This window comes from Erythrolamprus reginae, chromosome 10 (assembly GCF_031021105.1).
Source record: "Erythrolamprus reginae isolate rEryReg1 chromosome 10, rEryReg1.hap1, whole genome shotgun sequence".
Taxonomy (NCBI): Eukaryota; Metazoa; Chordata; class Lepidosauria; order Squamata; family Dipsadidae; genus Erythrolamprus; species Erythrolamprus reginae.
Genome location: NC_091959.1, coordinates 36,897,231 through 36,916,133, shown reverse-complemented (window position 1 = coordinate 36,916,133; position 18,903 = coordinate 36,897,231). Strand labels below are relative to the sequence as shown.

Sequence of the window (18,903 nt, the reverse complement as noted above, 5' to 3'; positions counted from 1 at the left end):
GTAGATAAATAAATAGATGATAGATGGAAGGATGGATGGATAGATGGATAGATGGATGGATAGATGGATAGAAACATAGAAGACTGATGGCAGAAAAAGATCTCTTGATCCATCTAGTCTGCCCTCATACTATTTCCTGTATTTTATCTTAGGATGGATCTATGTTTATCCCATGCATGTTTAAATTCAGTTACTGTGCATTTACCAACCATGTCTGCTGGAAGTTTGTTCCAAGGATCTACTACTCTTTCAGTAAAATAATATTTTTTCATGTTGCTTTTGATCTTTCCCCCAACTAACTTCAGATTGTGCCCCCTTGTTCCTGTGTTCACTTTCCTATTAAAAACACTTCCCTCCTGAACCTTATTGAACCCTTTAACATATTTAAATGTTTCAATCATGTCCCCCCTTTTCCTTCTATCCTCTAGACTATACAGATTGAGTTCATTAAGTCTTTCCTGATACGTTTTATGCTTAAGACCTTCCACCATTCTTGTAGCCCGTCTTTGGATCCGTTCAATTTTGTCAATATCTTTTTGTAGGTGAGGTCTCCAGAACTGAAGACAGTATTCCAAATGGGGTCTCACCTGCACTCTATATAGCGGGATCACAATCTCCCTCTTCCTGCTTGTTATACCTCTAGCTATGCAGCCAAGCATCCTACTTGCTTTTCCTACTGCCCGACCACACTGCTCACCCATTTTGAGACTGTCAGAAATCACTACCCCTAAATCTTTCTCTTCTGAAGATAGATAGATAGATAGATAGATAGATAGATAGATAGATAGATAGATAGATAGATAGATCTAGATAGATGGTTAGAAGACAGTTGGATAGATATAGAGATGGAGAGACAGAGACAGCATATCGATACATACATACATATAATAATAATTTATTAGATTTGTATGCCGCCCCTCTCCGAAGATTCGGGGCGGCTCACAACAGTAATAAAAGGCAATAGAACAATAGAACAAATATAATAATAAAAAGATATATAAAACCCCAACAATTAAAAAAAAAACCCATACAGCACATACATACCAAACATAAAATATAAAAGCCTGGGGGAGATGTCTTAGTTCCCCCATGCCTGGCGATAAAGGTGGGTCTTGAGTAATTTGCGAAAGACAAGGAGGGTGGGGGCCATTCTAATCTCCAGGGGGAGTTGATTCCAGAGGGCCGGGGCCACCACAGAGAAGGCTCTTCCCCTGGGGCCCACCAAGCGACATTGTTTGGTCGACTGGACCTGGAGAAGGCCAACTCTGTGGGACCTTATCGGCCGCTGGGATTCGTGCGGTAGAAGGCGGTTCCGGAGGTAAATGGGAAAGAGAAAGGGGGAGAGAGAAGCAGAGGGGAAGTGGGAGAGAGAAAGATAGGGGGGAGAGAGAAAGAGGGGGGAAGAGGGAGGAGGGAATAAGAAAAAGAGAAAGAGGGAGAGAGAGAAAGAAAGAAGGGGAGATGGAGGTGGAGAGAGAAAGAAATGGGAAAGAGAAAGGGGGAGAGAGAGAGAAAGGGGAGAAAGAAGGAGAGGGGAAGTGGGAGAGAGAAAGATAGGGGAGAGAGAGAAATAGGGGAAGAGGAAGAGAGAGAAAGAGGGGGGGAGAGGGAGGAGGGAATAAGAAAAAGAGAAAGAGGGAGAGAGAGAGAAAGAGAAAGAAAGAAGGGGAGATGGAGGTGGAGAGAGAAAGAAATGGGAAAGAGAAAGGGGGAGAGAGAGAGAAAGGGGAGAAAGAAGGAGAGGGGAAGTGGGAGAGAGAAAGATAGGGGAGAGAGAGAAACAGGGGAAGAGGAAGAGAGAGAAAGAGGGGGGGAGAGGGAGGAGGGAATAAGAAAAAGAGAAAGAGGGAGAGAGAGAGAAAGAAAGAAGGGGAGATGGAGGTGGAGAGAGAAAGAAATGGGAAAGAGAAAGGGGGAGAGAGAGAGAAAGGGGAGAAAGAAGGAGAGGGGAAGTGGGAGAGAGAAAGATAGATAGGAGAGAGAGAGGAAGAGGGGGAGAGGAAGAGAGAGAAAGAGAGAGGAGGAGGGAGCCGGGGGGGGGCAGGATAGAGAGAAATAGATGCCAGATGGGAGGCAACGGATCCTGACATCTGGGGGTGGATTTTCAAATGATACACATAGAGAAAAGGTGTCCCTGCTGTCCGGTTTCCCTTTAAGTTATAAGAGTTCTGTTTTCTCTTTGAAAACAGCTTTCATTCCCCCCCTCAAACAACACAATCAAAGCGGCAGCGACTTTTAAAAGCCTGCTGGAGCATCCTCCCGCACTTTCTTGGAAGCGACGATGGTGCACGTTGCCCCCAGGAATTGCGTGATGTGCATGCCGGGACTCATCCTCCTGGGATAGGAAGGCTGCGGCAGAGACCAAAAACAGGACAGGTGAGTTTTGTGCGCAGATCGACAAAAAAGAGAGAGAGAAAGAGAGAGAGTCTCCTTTGATATTGCGAAAGGAAGCGACTGAAGATCTAGTTGTCACCTGGGGAGGTTGTGCAGGCTCAGGTGGGCTTTGATTCAAAAGCAGCACGTTTTTAGACCTGGTGGTTGCTGAAGACCAACCTGAGAACTTCCAGTGGTGGTCTGCTACAGGTACGGTCAGGTACGCAGTACCGGTAGCAAAGTTTTGATTTCTTTTTTCTTTTTTCCCCTTCTGGGCTCTGGGTATGTTTTTCCTATCACAGTAAATGAGGTTGAATGTGTATAATTTTAGAAGAGCTGTGCGTGTGTGTACACACACTTTATATAGTAGATAATCAGGGGTGGGCAACTGCCCGGATGGATGGGGGAACGCAGTAGCGTAGTGAAAATGGAGCTCCACCCCAGAGCACCCAATTTGCACTGAAAGAGGTTGAAACAAAATGCATAAGCCACACCCACAGTGTGGTAGTAAAAATTTTGGTAGCCCATCCCTGGGAACCCCTAACCAGCATCACCCATGAATGTATGAAAAGTCCCTCCACTATGTCTCCAAAATGAATGGAATATGGAGAAGAGGAGAGGATGAAGTAGAGGCAAAAAGAATAGAATAGAATAAAGAGAAATAGAAGCAAAAAGAATAGAATAGAATGAATAAGATAGAATAGAATGAATAGAATAGAAAAGAAAGAATAGAGTGAATAAAATAGAAAGAATAAGATAGAATAGAATAGAATGAATTAGAAAGAAGAGTTGAAAGAAAAGAATAGAATGAATAAAAAAGAATAGAATAGAAAGCATAAGATAGAATAGAATAGAGTAGAATGAGTAGAATGGAAAAGAACAGAATAGGAAAGGATAGGAATAATTAGAAAGAATGAATAAGAAAGAATAGAATAGAAAGAAAAGAATAGAATGAATAAAAATAATAGAATAGAAACAATTAGATAGAACAGAATAGGATAGATACACAGTAGAGCAGGAAAGAACAGAATAGGAAAGAATACGATAGGAATGAATAAGAAAGAAAGAAAGAAAGAAAAGAACAGAATGAATAAAGATCAGAATAGAATAGAATGAATAAGAAAGAATAGAATAGATACCGAGTGGAATAGAATAGAATAATAGGTGGAATCGAATGAATGACAAAAATAGAATAGCAAATGAAAAGAATAGAATAGAACTTTATTTAACCATTTTCTACTTACAAACCCGAGCTTCCGAAACTGTAACCGGAAAAGGCAGGGAGAAGCCTCCGTGGGGCCTCTCTAGGAATCTGGGAGGAAATAGGGCTGGAAAAGGCAGGAAGAAGCCTCTGTGGGGCCTCTCCAGGACTCTCCTGGGAGGAAACAGAGCCAGAAAAGGCGGGGAGAAGCCTCCGTGGGGCCTCTCTAGGAATGTCCTGGGAGGAAACGGGGCCTCCACCCTCCCTGGGGTTTCCCCAATCGCACACATTATTTGCTTTTACATTGATTCCTATGGGAAAAATTGCATCTTCTTACAAACTTTTCTAATTAAGAACCTGGTCACGGAACGAATTAAGTTCATAAGTAGAGGTACCCCTGTACATGGAGGAAAAAAAAAGATTCTTGCGAGCATAAGGAACTAAGCTGTTAACAGAGTCTAGTAATCTTGCTCTAGATCCCTGGTTCCCAACGTGGGCCCCACGCTTTCTTTCATTTTTAATGGGGGCAATTGGAACCTTGTTTAAACCTAGTTAATGGCCTTTTGGGCTTCCTTCCTCACCTGTTTCCCACCTGAGAGCTTTTTACCAGAAGCAAACCTGTTTGGTGAGATGCCTCCTATTAGTTTAAGGGGACCCAGGGGGGACACATAAAGCTTAAACAAATGTCAGCCTCATGGCCCCCACCTCCCTGCCTTGAGTGGCTACTCTCCCACTTGATCCGTGAGAGAATGGCCAGAAACTATTGTATGGGGTTCCTCTCTGTTGCCTGAGAAAAACGGAAGGAAGGAAGTCACGAAGAAAGGGGAGATTTAGTTAAACAAGGAAGGAACAATGCAGCAGCTGGGCCCGTGGTCTCGTGGGATGTGAGCTACCCATAAGGAAGGAGCAACAGTCTTTATGGATTATGATGTTTTTGTGGATTTTGTAGAAACATTGCTTGGTGTCCAGTTCGTCCTGACCAGATGACGGTCTCCTGGATTGAAGGATTAGGGGAGACATGATAGCAGTGTTCCAATGAAGAGGGGGTCCACTTATTCTCCAAAGCGTAGAGGGTAGAACAAGAGGTGATGGGTGGAAACTAATCAAGGAGAGAAGCAACTTAGAACTAAGGAGAAAGTCCCTGACAATGAAAACAATCCATCAGTGGAAAGACTTTCCTCCAGAAGTCATGGATGCTCCATCGGTGAAGTTTTTTAAGGAGAAAACGACAGTGAGAAAGATATGAAGAACGGTTGCAGAAGCTGAGTATGGCTAGAAGGACTACAGGTGGCAAGAGAGTAGTAGCGTTCCAGGGTTTGAGGGACTGCCATAAAGAAGCGGGAGTCAAGCTATTCTCCAAAGCACCTGAAGGCAAGACAAGAAATAATGGATGGAAACCAACCAAGGAGAGAAGCAGACTGCAATTAAGGACAAATTTCATGACAGTTAGAACAATCAGTGGAAGAACTTGCCTCCAGAAGTTGTGGGTGCTCCAACACTGGGAAGTTTTTAAGAAGAATCTGGCCACTTGTCTCAAATTGTATAGGATAATAATAATAATAATAATAATAATAATAATAATAATAATAATTTATTATTATTACTATTATTACTATTATTAATTAGATTTGTATGCTGCTCCTCTCCTTAGACTCACAACAAAATAGTGACAGTGTAACAAATCCAATATTAAAAACATTCTAAAACCCAACAGTGGAACCATACAACACAATCATACCATGCCTAAGTTGTATAAGCCTGGGGGATATCTCAGTTCCCCCATGCCTGGCGACAAAAGTGGGTCTTTAGTAACTTACAAAGGCAAGGAGGTTGGGGGCGGTTCTAATCTCAGGGGGCAGTTGATTCCAGAGGGCCGGGGCCGCCACAGAGAAGGCTCTTCCCCTGGGTCCCGCCAGAGACGACATTGTTTAGTCGACAGGACCTGGAGAAGGCCAACTCTGTGGGACCTTATCGGTTGCTGGGATTCGTGCGGCAGAAGTATTCTGGTCTGATGCCATGTAGGGCAGACTAGATGGACCAGGAGTTCTATGTTTCTAATAAGCCGGGGTGGCGCAGCAGGTAGAGAGCTGTACTGCAAGCCACTGAAGCTGACTGTAGATCTGTAGGTCAGCAGTTCAAATCTCACCACAAGGTTGACTCAGCCTTCCATTCTTCCAAGGTGGGTAAAATAAGGACCCGGACTGTGGGGGCAATAGGCTGGCTCTGTTAAAATGTGCTACTGCTAACATGTTGTAAGCCGCCCTGAGTCTAAGGAGAAGGGCGGCATAAAAATCGAATGAATGAGTGAATAAAAATAAAAAAATTAATTTTAAAAAGCCAACAGTGCAGATCATAGGATGCTAAAACCTGTTCCTCAAGGAAAACATCATTTGGTTCTCCAAAATTATTGCGCCCAAGCATTTGAGGGGGTGATGGTGTGTATAGGGAGGGACCTGGGACCCCTCCCCAGCCAAAGATCACTACCCCAACAAGTCTGCATTCGGTCCACTTCAGTGCTCTCTCTGTCCCTCCCTCATCCTCAGTATTGTTCATACTTACTCACTATAGCCCAAAGACAATGGAGTAGTGACTGGCTCCTAACTAGTGGAGCCCGGCTGGTTTAATCCCCCCCTCTGCTAAATCCAGGATTAGGATGGAGGAGAAGTTGGAGGGGGTTGGAGGGGATGAGAAGAGAGCCTTAGCCAAAGGGGGCTTGCAGAAGGAAGCTTAGCTGGGTAGACCCACTACCCGCCCCTTCCGAAGTAGAGGCTATTTCCTTTTTTCTGCTTTGAGATGGATCTTCAAAGCGTTTCCTGCAGTCTAGTGTCTGCAAATTCATTTCATGTCAAAAGCTTCTGGTCTTAGGCCTCCTTCTGACGGGGTGGTGGTGGAAGGGAGGGAAGGTGGAGGAGAAAGAGGAGAAGAGGGAGGAGGAGAAGGAAAAAAGAGGAAAAAGAAAAGAGGGAGAAAGGAGGAGGAGAAAGAGGAGAAGGAGAAGAAAAAGAGGAAGAATAGAAAGAAAAAAGGAAAAAGAAAAGGAGGAGGAGGAGGAGAAAGCGGAGAAAAGTGGGAGAAAGAGAAGGAAAAAGAGGAAAAAGGGAGAAAGGAGGAGGAGGAGGAGAAAGAGGAGAAGGAGAAGAAAAAGAGGAAGAATAGAAAGAAAAAAGGAGGAAAAGAATGGAAGAAGAGAAGGAAAGAGAAAGTTTCTTTGCAATTGCTTATTGAATACTGTGCTTGGCCTTTCGATTAGCTCGCCTCGGCTTTTTCAGCAAGCTAATCAGGATCAGAGTTGGATGGGGAACCACTTGGCGATCTCCAAGTGGATCAGAGAGTAGGCTGGATCAGAGAGTAGGAAAAACACCCCAAAATTAAAGGAAAATGAAAGCTATCTTGGCATTTGAGTTTACTGGGAGGCTCCTTCAAAGCTTCCCGCAGCCTGGCCGACTCATTCGGGTGGCGTGCTTCTGTTTTAAGCCAGCTCAGAAGTCATCCGGAACTCCATGAGGTCATGGACCTTGCGACATCCGCTCGGAGATGGGCAAGGAGCCACAGAGTCCCCGCAGGGTCTCTGCCCTGTCACTAATGATCCCTCGCTTGGCTTCAAAACATCTCCAGCCCAAAATATCTGATGCTGCTGGTGTCGCGATGCAGGTACAGCGAGGTTTCAAAGAGGATATTTAGGTGTAGAAAGGAGATAATTGGAGGCGGAGACAGATAATTGAGTTAAGTGTGAATCAACATGGCTGGCTTGTACCTTCACTTGGGCTGGTAGACAAGAAGGATGGTCATCCTTTCACTTTGGAAACGCAGCTTCCTCTAACAGTGGTTCTCAACCTGGGGACCGGGACCCCTTTGGGGGTCAAACGACCGTTTCACAGGGGTCACCTAAGACCATGAGAAAAGACAAATTTCCCATGGTGTTAAGAACTAAATCTTCTATTCTGGTGCCTTGGAACATATTTTTACAATCCAACCAATCAGGTGTTTACAGTGACCTTCCTGCCAATCAGCTTCAAGCTCTGTTGGGAGAATTGGCACTAGACTTATGGTTGGGGGTCACCACAACATGAGGAACTGTATTATGGGGCCGCGGCATTAGAAAGGTTGAGAACCACTGCTCTAACGGAACAGAAGAGCAGAGTTGGAAGGGACCTTGGAGGTCCTCTAGTTCAGTGTTTCCCAACCTTGGCAACTTGAAGATATTTGGACTTCAACTCCCAGAATTCCCCAGCCAGCATTCTCTGGCTGGGGAATTCTGGGAGTTGAAGTCCAGATACCTTCAAGGTTGCCAAGGTTGGGAAACACTGCTCTAGTTCAACCCCTCGCAGAAGCAGCAGGAGATTCTAAGCCTTTCCAGAGAAAAGGTTGTCTCTTCTTCAAAACCTCCAGGGTTGGAGCACCCACAATTTAATCCCAATTATTTGTTCAGGGTGTTGAGAAAATTTCTCCTTAGTTTTAAGTTGCTTCCCTTCTTGCTAGGTTTCCATCCATTGCTTCTTTCTTTCTTTCTTTCTTTCTTTCTTTCTTTCTCTTTGTTTGTTTCTTTTTCTTTCTTTCTTTTTCCTTCTCCCCCCTTTCTTTTTCTCTCCCCTCCCTTCCTTCATCTCTTTTCTTTCTTTCTTTCTGTTTTTTCTTTCTTTCTCTTTCCTTCTCTCCCTCCCTTTTTTCCTCCTCCCCTCCATCTCTCTTTCCTTCCTCTTTCCCCCTCTCTCTTTTTATCTCCCTCTTTCCTTTCCTCTTTCGCCATCGCTCTCTTTCTCACTCCCTCACTCCCCTTTCTCTTCTTCCTTCTCTCTCCCTCTCCCTTTCCATCTACCTCTCCATCTCTCCCCTTCCCTCCCTCCCCTCCCTCTCTCCCTTTCTCTCTCTCCCTCTCTCACTCACTTTCCCTCCCAACCTCCATCTCTCTCTCTCTCTCCCTCTCACTTCCTTTCTTTCTCACTCCCTCTCAAAAGTCTGGGGAAGTCAGATTCAACAACTGTCTACAAACTTCACAACTGCCATGATTCATTTAACAAAGGTGATGGGTGAAGTCATGAAATGGGACAATATTCACTTAACAAATCTCTCACTGAACAACAAACTTGTTGAGCTCAATTGTGATTCTAAGTCGAGGATTACCTGCATTTTTTTATTTCTCTGTTTCATAGCTATCATATCTAGCTATCAAACATCTCTCCCCCTCTCCCTCCCTCTCTCCCTCCCCCCTTTTCTCTCATTCTCCCTTTTCTCTCTCCCTCCCCTTTTTTCTCCCTCTCTTTGTCTTTCTCCTTCCCCCCTCCCTTTCTCTCTCCCTCCCCTTTTTCTCCCTCTCTTTGTCTTTCTCCTTCCCCCTCCCTTTCTCTTTCTGCCTCTTTCTCTCCCTCTCACACCATCCCTTTCTTCTCCTTTCCTTCCTTCTTTCCTTTTCGCTCCCTCCCTCCATCTCTCTCACACCATTTCTTTCTTCCCCTTCCTTCTTTCCCTCCCCTCTCTCCTCTTTTCTCTCGTTATCCCTTTTTCTCCCCTTTTCCCTCTTCCTCCTTCCCCTCCCTCTCTCCCTCTCTCACACTTTCTTTCCCTTCTCTCCCCTTCCTTCTTCCCCCTTCTCTCCGTCCCTCTATCCCCTTCTCATTCTCCCTTTCTCTCCCTTTCTTTCTCTCACTCCCCCTCCATTTCTCTCCCTCTATTTCTCTCCCACCCTCTCTTCCCCCTTCTCTCCCTTTCCTTCCTTCTCCTCCCCTCTCCCTCCCTCCCTCTCCCCTTTTTGCTCATTCTCCCTTTCTCTCTCCTCCCCCTCCCTTTCTCTTTCTCCCTCTTTCTCTTCCTCTCACACCATCCATTTCTTCTCCCTTTCCTTCCTTCTTTCCTTTTCGCTCCCTCCCTCCATCTCTCTCACAGTTTCTTTCTTCCCCTTCTCTCCCCTTCCTTCCTTCTTTCCCTCCCCTCTCTCCTCTTTTCTCTCATTCTCCCTTTTTCTCTCCCCCTTTTTCCCCTCTCCCCCCTTCCCCTCCCTTTCTCCCTCTCTCACACTTTGTTTCCCTTCTCTCCCTTTCCTTCCTTCTTCCCCCTTCTCTCCGTCCCTCTCCCCTTTTTTCTCATTCTCCCTTTCTCTCTCACTCCCCCTCCCCCTCCATTTATCTTCCTCTATTTCTCTCCCACCATCTCTTCCCCTTTCTCTCCCTTTCCTTCCTTCTCCTCCCCTCTCCCCCTCCCTCCCTCTTCCTTCTTTCCTCCAATTTAAGAATGTCTTGCGGTTGCTATGATTTGATCAGAGAAAAAGAAAAAAAGAAAAAAAGATGCTGGCATCAGCTGTCCAAAGTTTTAAAACTTCTAAGATAGACTCTGAACACATGCTGAGAGCCATTATTGTCCCCAGTTTCCCCCATTCTCTCTCTCTGTGTGTTGGGGGTTGTGTTTGTGTGTGTGTTCCCTGCTCTCAGTTCCTCTTCCATTGACAACAGAGAGGATTGTGAGCTTTCAAAAGCTCTGGCCTTGTTCTGAAATCTAAGGACCTTTTTGTGATGCAAATAAAATTAACTCAGTCCTTGTTGGGTCCTTTCTTTTCTTTTCTTTTCTTTCTTTCTCTCTCTCTCTCTTCCTTCCTTCCTCTCTCCTCTCCCTCCCTCCCCTATTCCCACTCTGGGATGCAAGAGAGAGGGAATTGCAAACACAAACTATATGAAGGAACCTGGAGGTTGAGGGACATTTTGCTCCAGAAGAGAAAATAACCTTCTCTTTTTTTAAAGGATGGTTTAATCCCTGACCAAAAAAAAGGGTGGGAAATTGGGAAAGTGATCTGACCTTTCTCATCATAATAATTAAATGCCCATACCCCAAATAGTGATTATTTAAAATAATAATTAAAAAACTCACAAGCACACTGGAGAAAACAGTCAAGAATCAGGAAAAGTATATTATTTCACACTATTTGATAAGTCTGTCTGTCTGTCTGTCTGTCCGTCCGTCCGTCCGTCCGTCCGTCCATCCATCCATCCATCCATCCATCCATCCATCCATCCATCTATCTATCTATCTATCTATCTATCTATCTATCTATCTATCCTGAGTCCCATTGGGATTGGGTAGGATAGAAGGTGAATAAAGTTAATAATAATAATAATAATAATAATAATAATAATAATAATAATAGTTGTTGTTGTTGCTGTTGTTGTTGTTGTTCTTATTAGTATGTATGTATGTATGTATGTATGTATGTATATGTATGTGTACACACACACAAACACACACATGATGGATAGATGGGTCTTTGGAGGGGGGCAGCATAAAAGTGTAATAAATAATAATAACAATAATAATAATTATTATTATTATTTATTACACTTGTATGCTGCCCCCCTCCAAAGACCCATCTATCCATTATGTGTGTATTTGTGTGTGTGTACACATACACGCACACACATACATACTTTGCATACTTACTTCCTCACACACACACACACGCTTGAAATACACAAACACACACGTACAGAGTCCTGGACTTATGACCACAATTGAGTACTAAAATTTCCGTTGCTAAGCAGGGCAGCTAAGTCACCATTGTTCATGGAATCACTGCTAGTGATAAGTGAATAGCACGGTCATTACATGAATCTGGCTTCCTGGTTGACCTGGCTTGTTGGAAGGTGGGATCCCAAAGAGGATCATCTTTGCAACCGTTATAAGTACAGGTCAGTTGTCGAGTGTCTTGAATTTTGATCTCGTGACCCTGGAGAATGCCACAATGGTTGTAAAGCTGTTGTAATTCTGGTCACTAAATGAATAGAAGCATAGAAACATAGAAGACTGACGGCAGAAAAAGACCTCCTGGTCCATCTACTCTGCCCTTATATTATTTCTTGTATTTTATCTTAGGATGGATCTATGTTTATCCCATGCATGTTTAAATTCAGTTACTGTGGATTTACCAATCACGTCTGCTGGAAGTTTGTTCCAAGGATCTACAGTACTACTCTTAATGATTATTGTAACGATACCTGTATATCAAATTTAAAGACCACCCCATCTGACGCCCAGATTCTTGGGATGCAGTAAAGTAGAAAATTTTTAAAAATTTCTTCCTGAGACTTTCCAATGAAGGAAAAGGGAGAGAGGGACTTCCAAAGAGCCAGGGTGGTGCAGTGGTTAGAGTGCAGCCCTGCAGGCTACTTCAACTAACTGCTAGCTGTAGTTCAGGAGTTCAAATCTCACCACCAGCTCAAGGTTGACTCAGCCTTCCACCCTTCCAAGGTCGGTAAAATGAGGACCCAGATTTTGGGGGGCAAGAGGCTGACTCTGTAAACCGCTGTAAAGGGCTATAAAGAATGGTGAAGCGGCATATAAGTCCAAATGCTATTGCTAAGAAGCAAAGGATGGAAACTAATGAAGGAGTGAACTAAGGAGAAACTTCCTAGCAGGAAAAACATTTAACCAATGGAATGAAGTTGTGCGGGCATCCCCCCCCCCCAGTCGCCCAAAATTTCACCAGCCCACTTCCCCAAAATGATAGAATGCCAAGAGGGAGGATGCTCGTTATCAAACTAGAAGTCGTTTTATTTCTCGCTCATCATGTTTTTTAATAAAATAGGGCATGAAAAATAAGCTGTATCTTAACAAATCAAGAGTAAGCTAGATGTACAAGCCAGGCGCACACCTCCATGTGCCTTGGTTTCCCTTGAGGGCTGTGGAGGGGGAGGGAATGGAGGAAGATGGGAGCTTTGCCTTGATCTATTCATGGATTGAATCTATTTAACAATGGGAAAGAGTCAATAAGCCCCTTTGGATTTTTTTCAGTGCCTTGCCCTCCCTCCCTCCCTCCCTCCTTCTCCAAACGTGTCCGATTTCCATTAAAAAGCCACAAAGTGTAACTCCGAAGGGTTCCTAGGGACTAGAACCCCTCTGTTCTTTTGTTAAAAGATTCCCTTCTGTCGCTTTTATGTCTGGCAACTTGTTTCATATTTCAAGGCGTGGGTCTGGGTGGTGGTGGGGGGAAGAGAAAACCTGTATTGCACATTATTTCCCGTGGAAGGGACCATTTTTGAGAGACCTTGCGTGATAAAAGGCAAAAAAAAAAATTGAAAACAGGTTCTGTTTTTGCAAAGATTTCAGGGTGAATGCAAACTTCTGTTTCCCTCTGATTTGGTTGCTCCTCTTTCAAGTTTTCTCTTTTCCTTAAAATTATAATAATAATAAAACCCAAAAGCTCTACACACAGAGTACTACTTATGTCTAAAGGGTTAGAAACCTAAAGCAAACCAAATTTGAATATTTACAAGTCAGAACACCAAGTTTTTTATCCCCACAAGGCTTGGCCAAACAATCAACAGGGAGGGAGGAAGAAAGATAAAAAAAGAAAAGGAAAGAAGGAAAATAAAAAAGAAAAGGTAGGAAAGGAGGGGGAGGGAGGAAAGAAGGAAGGAAGGAAAGAAAGAAAGAAAGAAAGAAAGAAAGAAAGAAAGGAAAGTTTTACTAAAGTTTCTCAAAACATGTAAAAACTTAGCCAACTAAGGAGAGAAAGAGGGAAGGAAAAGAAGAAGGAAGAGAAAGAAAGAGGAAAGAAGGAAGGAAGTTTTACTAAAGTTTCTAAAAGCATGTAAAAACTAGCCAACTGAGGGGAGAGAGAGGGAAGGAAGGAAAAAAGAGAAAGAAAGAAAGAAAGAAAAAGAAAGAAAGAGTGCTTATGCTTGTTTAACATTCGAGACACTAATTTTCCCCCCTGAAACATCCTGACCTAGAATTTTAAGATTTCAACTTTCTCTTCTTAATTTGCTGTTTGGTAAAACAACAGAATTTCTGAAAAGCATTAAAAAAAATTAGTCCTGAATGCTGTGCTGACTGCTTGGGGCATCTCTTTCAGTTGCTTTCCAAGTATTCTGATTCCTAATATTATTATGGTCTTGTGGTCCATTGGGGTCACACACAGGTTGGGGCTTGCAAAGCCGGCTCGTATTTTGCGTGGTGAACTTTGGGCAAAGTCTGGCCGGTCTTTTTGTAAAGGCTTCCACTCGCTACCATGCTGGTGGATTTCCTCTGAGTCCTGTTCTTGATCCTCCGGCTGCAAACCCCTTGCCAGGATTGCAAAGTTTTGGATGTCCAAATCCAGACCCCGCTGGTGATGCCCACGACCAGCAACATAAAGATTTTGACCATAAAGATCTCCACGGCCGGGATGGAGTCGCTCATGGTGCAGTCCAGGTGCTTGGCTTGATTGTTGACTTTGCATTTTTGCTGGGTGGCCAAAACCTTCCAGTAACCCATGTTCAACCTTTCGTAAAAGTAACAAGCGATGACACAAGTGGCTGGCACGGTATACAAGACGGAAAAGACCCCGATCCTCACCATGAGCTTCTCCAGCTTGTCCGTGTTCTCCCCGCCAGTTTTCATCACCCTCCGGATGTGGAAAAGAGCCACAAAGCCCGAAAGGATGAAGGAGGTCCCTAGAATCAGATAACAAGCCAGAGGAACCAGCACGAAGCCAGTCAGCGCATTGACATCCATGCTGCCAACATAGCACAAGCCCGTCAACTCGTCCCCTGCGACCCGGCGCATGACTAAGATCATAATAGTCTTGACCGCAGGGATGGCCCAAGCCGCCAAGTGAAAGTAACTGCTGTTGGCTTCAATGGCCTCGTGGCCCCATTTCTTCCCGGCAGCCAAGAACCAGGTCAAAGTTAGGATCACCCACCACAAGGAGCTGGCCATGCCGAAGTAGTAGAGGATCAGGAAAACCAAGGTACAGCCGGTGCTCTCCAGACCTTCTTGAATGACGTAGAGTTGGCCGCTGTCTGGATTGCAGGCGATGTTCTCTGCCCCGGAGAAGAGGCGGGCGATGTAGCCCACCGAGTAGACGCAGTAGCACATGGACAAGAAGATGATGGGCCTCTCGGGGTACTTGAAGCGCTGTGGGTCGATCAGGAAGGTCAGGACGGTGAAGGCGCTGGAGAAGAAGCAGAGGATGGACCACACCGCCATCCAGATGACGGCAAACCGCTTGTCCTCCCAGCTCCAGTAGACATCCACCCCCGTCGCGCAGCGAGGGGCGCAAGAACCGCTCTTCTCCACGTGGTGGAACTTCCCGGGGTTCTTGCAGGAGAGCCGGCCCAGCCCGTCTTTCTGCTGGGTCAGGTCGTGGCCCGCGCTGTGGGGCCTCTGGGGCCAGAGCATGGGAGGGAGCATGCTGGATCCCCGGGGAGGTTCCTCGGAGCCGTTGCTGGGGGCTTCCATGCACAGATAATTAGGGTCGTTTTTGTTGGGCAGTTTGCTGCAATCCAAAGAATCCGGCCACCTGAAGTTGAACTGCTCCATGATGGGCGAGCACTTGAGCCGGGCCTGTTCGCACATCACCCGGCAAGCCGGGATGGGCGTGGACACCTGCTCGGTGCACATGGGTGCGTAGAGGGAGCAGAGGAAGAATTTGAGGTGGCTGTGGCAGCCGTACTCCACCAGCGGGGCGAACTCGTGCAGTTGGATGGCCGCATCCTGCTGGTCCTCGTGGCCCATTAAGTTGGGCATGCGGGTCATGTTGTAGCCGATGTCTTTGCACATGGGGATCTCGATGGGCTGGCACCGGCCGTCCCCCGGGCGGTCGATGTCGATGGAACTGATGCCGAAACAGGAGCAGACGAGGTGCAGCATCACCCCCAGGGTCGGTTTGGAGCTTCGCCCCCGCCGCCGCCCGCAGCTCATGTTGGCCAACTCCGAAGCTGTTCCCCCACCGCTCCGCGGAACCCCCAAGTTCTTGCTGGTGCTGGAGGGAAGGGAAGGACGGAGAAGTGGCCAACCGGGACGGGGGATGCGGTCAGATCACGGGCCCCCCGGCCGCCAGCTCTCCTCCGAAGCCCTCTTCGGGAACGACTCCCTTCGCATCAAAACTGACTTCATGGCAATCGCCGCGCTCTCTGATCCCCACCCAGGACAAAGCTTGTGAAAACTCCGCTCACTTCCACCGAAAGCGTGACATTCCCACGCTCGTCCGGCTCCGCAGCCCGGGTTGGGGGGGGGGGCTCTCAAGCACAGTCAGGCAGGGGGAGAGAAAGGTGACTTACAGCAGCTCGACATGCCGGGGACCGTTTCCAAAAATGTCCCACGCCGCTCTCGCTCGCCGAAGCATCCGAGGAAGCTGGATGCAAATTTTCCCCGGGTCCTTTTCTCTGCAGATCCCGTGGGGTCGCCTGGAGGGGGGATCCGCTGTGTCCCAGCGCTGGCCAGCTCTTTGGTTCCCGGGCCGGCTGCGGGCGCCCTCTCCGGCTACTCTTTGCTGAGCTTTCTGCTCCGAGAAATCGGGCGCTTCGCTGACTTTGCGGTCTCCACCCCCTCCGTCGGAGAAGGAGGGCTGGGCTGGGTGGGGAAAGAGAGAGGGAGGGCAGGTAAAGCGGCCAGCCGGAGGCAAGGGAGAGCCGGGGCCGCCTTCTGTGCCCGGATCGAGACGGAGCGCTGGGTAGCTGAGGCGCGCGTAAAAGCGCAGAGCCCTCTCCAAAAGCGCTCGTTTTTTTCCAGAGCGCGCGCTCGCTCGCCAAAAAGTAAGTCCAGGGCTTTGCAGCTGCTGAAGTCTGGAGGGGATGGGGAGAGGGGGGGTGGGTTAGGAGGCGGGAGAAGCAGCAGACCGTGATGCGGACCCGCGCACGCGCACAGGTCCCCGGCCATAGCCCCCCTCCTCTTATTCCCCCACTTCCCCTGGGCTCCCCTCCGCCTTCTTTGCGCGCCTCTCTCGTTTTGCATGAGAAAAGAGGCGAAGCCGGCTGTTCCTTTTGCTCCGGCACCTACTGGGCGCCTTGAAACTGAAGAAAAGGAGCCGGGGTTTGAGTACGGGAGGGGAGGGGGTTGAAGAGAGAACAAAAGAGAGAGAGAGAGAGAGAAGCCCTTCACCAGCGCGCGTTCCCAAAAGCTTCCCTCTTTTCCTCCTTTTTTTCTTCCGCCCTCTTTAAGACATTCTCAACTTTCTCCCCTGATTCATACAAGTAGGAGAAAAAAGGATTGTAAAGGAGGAGGAAGAGCTACAGCCAGGCTTTAGTGGTGTTTTTATTGATTTATCTAACGGTTGTAACTTTCCCCTTTTTCCAGAATGGGGCCACGGGCTACGACCCGGTGTGGGAAGTTGGGCTGAGAATATGGTCCCGATCGCTCCTTCATCTGGATCTCCTTGATTTGCTCTGCCACACTAGCTGCCATCCTCCTCCTCCTCCATCATCATCCACCCCAACTTCGTTTCCAAGAAACCACAGTTCCTCCATGCCCCTTTTTGGACCCATCCTCATTTATTATTATTATTTATTAGATTTGTATGCCGCCCCTCTCTGCAGACTCATGGTTCATGGTTAGAGGTTGCCAAACCATCTGACTGGAAATGATGGTCTTTGCAACATTTCTGGAGATTCTGGAAACGCAACTCTTTCCACCTGCTGGTGAGCCATGTCAGCTTTTTAAAATGTGTGGACTTCAACTCCCAGAGTTCTCCTGTCAGCATCAGAGGTGAATTTGGTGAAGCGTGGCTGGCTAGGGGATTCTGGGAGTTGAGGTCCGCCCTCTTGATACACCCAATAAGGGTTTTTTTCCCCTCCCCAAGATGGAGAATCAAATTTGATTTTGAAACAGTATGCCAGCAGAGGCTTCTTTTTTTTAATTAATATTTTTTATTGATTTTTATAATGTAAAACACACACACAACATATAACATATAACATGTACTCAGTGTTCACGGCACCGGACCAGATTATCTCCAGGACCGCCTTCTGCTGCACAAATCCCAGCAACCAGCTAGGTCCCACAGAGTTGGCCTTCTCCGGGTCCCGTTGACTAAACAATGTCGTTTGGCGGGACCCAAGGGAAGAGCCTTCTCTGTGGCGGCCCCGGCCCTCTGGAACCAACTCCCCCCCAGAGATTAGAATTGCCCCCACCCTCCTCACCTTTCGCAAGCTCCTTAAAACCCACCTCTGCTGTCAGGCATGGGGGAACTGAGATATTCTTTCCCCCTAGCCTCTACAATTTATGCATGGTATGTTTGTATGTATGTTTGGTTTTATAAATAAGAGTTTTTTAGTTGTATTAGTATTGGATTGTTACATGCTGTTTTTATCACTGTTGTTAGCCGCTCCGAGTCCATGGAGAGGGGCGGCATAAAAATCCAATAAATAAATAAATAAATAAATAAATAAATAAATAAGTGATCCCACCACCAGATAATCGATCATACCCCACCACCAGTTGGGAGTATTTCTTGTATAAATCATTTAAACCCAAGAGTGAAATATTTCTTTACATATTATAGAGTGATTCCAACATGTTTCTTATAGCTTGGTCTCGGATTCTACTCGCCATGTATCGTCTTACCTTGTCCCATCGCCCCATCAGCTGTTGCAAATCAGTTTCATTAATCGAATTCATCCTTTTATCAATTGGAAATGTAATAAATGTGATGCACCATGCTCCCGTTATTAAAAGGAAATTAGGAATTTTGTAATTAGATGTTTATAAAGCTTTTGATAAAGTTAACCATAGCTATTTATATAAACTATGTAAGCAATTAAATATGCCAGCAGAGGCTTCCTCTCCAAACACAACACCACCTTTTAATTAGGATTAAATGTAATTAGGGTTAAATTTAATACTTTAATTAGGATTAAAATGACACAACATTACTCAACATCTGATAAGGGCCAGCAGATGACACAATTTATTTTAGATCTAGAGATCCTTTCAAAATTACAACTCAGTGTCAACTTCTGGAGGCTAGAAGGTATAGCAAGTTCCGGAAAATCAGATCTAAGGGTTTTTTTGTGCGGGGTCCAGTTGGGTTTGTGTGCACCTCTCCAGCTTCAGTTTGAAGAAACTGGCTCCTTTCCCAGATAACCATAATCTCTGTTGCTACCTCTAGCACCATGAAAACAGGTCTGTAAACTTTCTATGATTTAACCTGGCCAGCTGTTATTTCTGCACGTGTAAAAGGAAGTTTTCTTAGAGAAGAGAAAGAGAAGAGAAAGAAGAGAGGAGAGAGAAAGAAGATAAGAAAGACAGAGAAAGAAAAAGGAAAGAAATAAAGAGAGAGGGAAGGAGAGAAAGAAAAACAGATTTGTTTAAAAGCAATTCTGGAGGTTTTAATTTAAAAAAATATTTTTTATTAAAAAAGGTTTTTTTCCATTTTGTATCACAATTTTCATCTTTGCAACACTTCAGTATCAGTACACATCCAATATCCATACATTTTTCCTATATATAGAAACATAGAAACATAGAAACATATATCTATATCTACCTATCCATCTCTCTCTCTCTCTCTCTCTCTCATTCTCTCATATCATTATAACTATCTATCTATCTGTCTAGCATCTATCCATCCATCCATCCATCCTCTCATT

General features: G+C 45.8%; 2 protein-coding genes across 5 annotated transcripts in view; one reads left to right on the top strand and one right to left on the bottom strand.

The window, feature by feature from the left end:
- The window catches only part of LOC139173059 (transmembrane protein 132D-like), a 504,596-nt gene that overhangs the window by 17,237 nt on the left and 468,456 nt on the right, over window positions 1-18,903 (top strand). The window lies entirely within an intron of this gene.
- Window positions 13,172-15,238, bottom strand: FZD10 (frizzled class receptor 10). The gene has a single exon (XM_070762741.1). It carries the CDS (start codon window positions 15,236-15,238, stop codon window positions 13,466-13,468), a length of 1,773 nt encoding a protein of 590 aa, XP_070618842.1. The 3' UTR covers window positions 13,172-13,465.

Bases quoted from the DNA above. Each gene is read 5' to 3' on its own strand.
- FZD10 (XM_070762741.1), bottom strand. From the start codon at position 15,238: ATGAGCTGCGGGCGGCGGCGGGGGCGAAGCTCCAAACCGACCCTGGGG.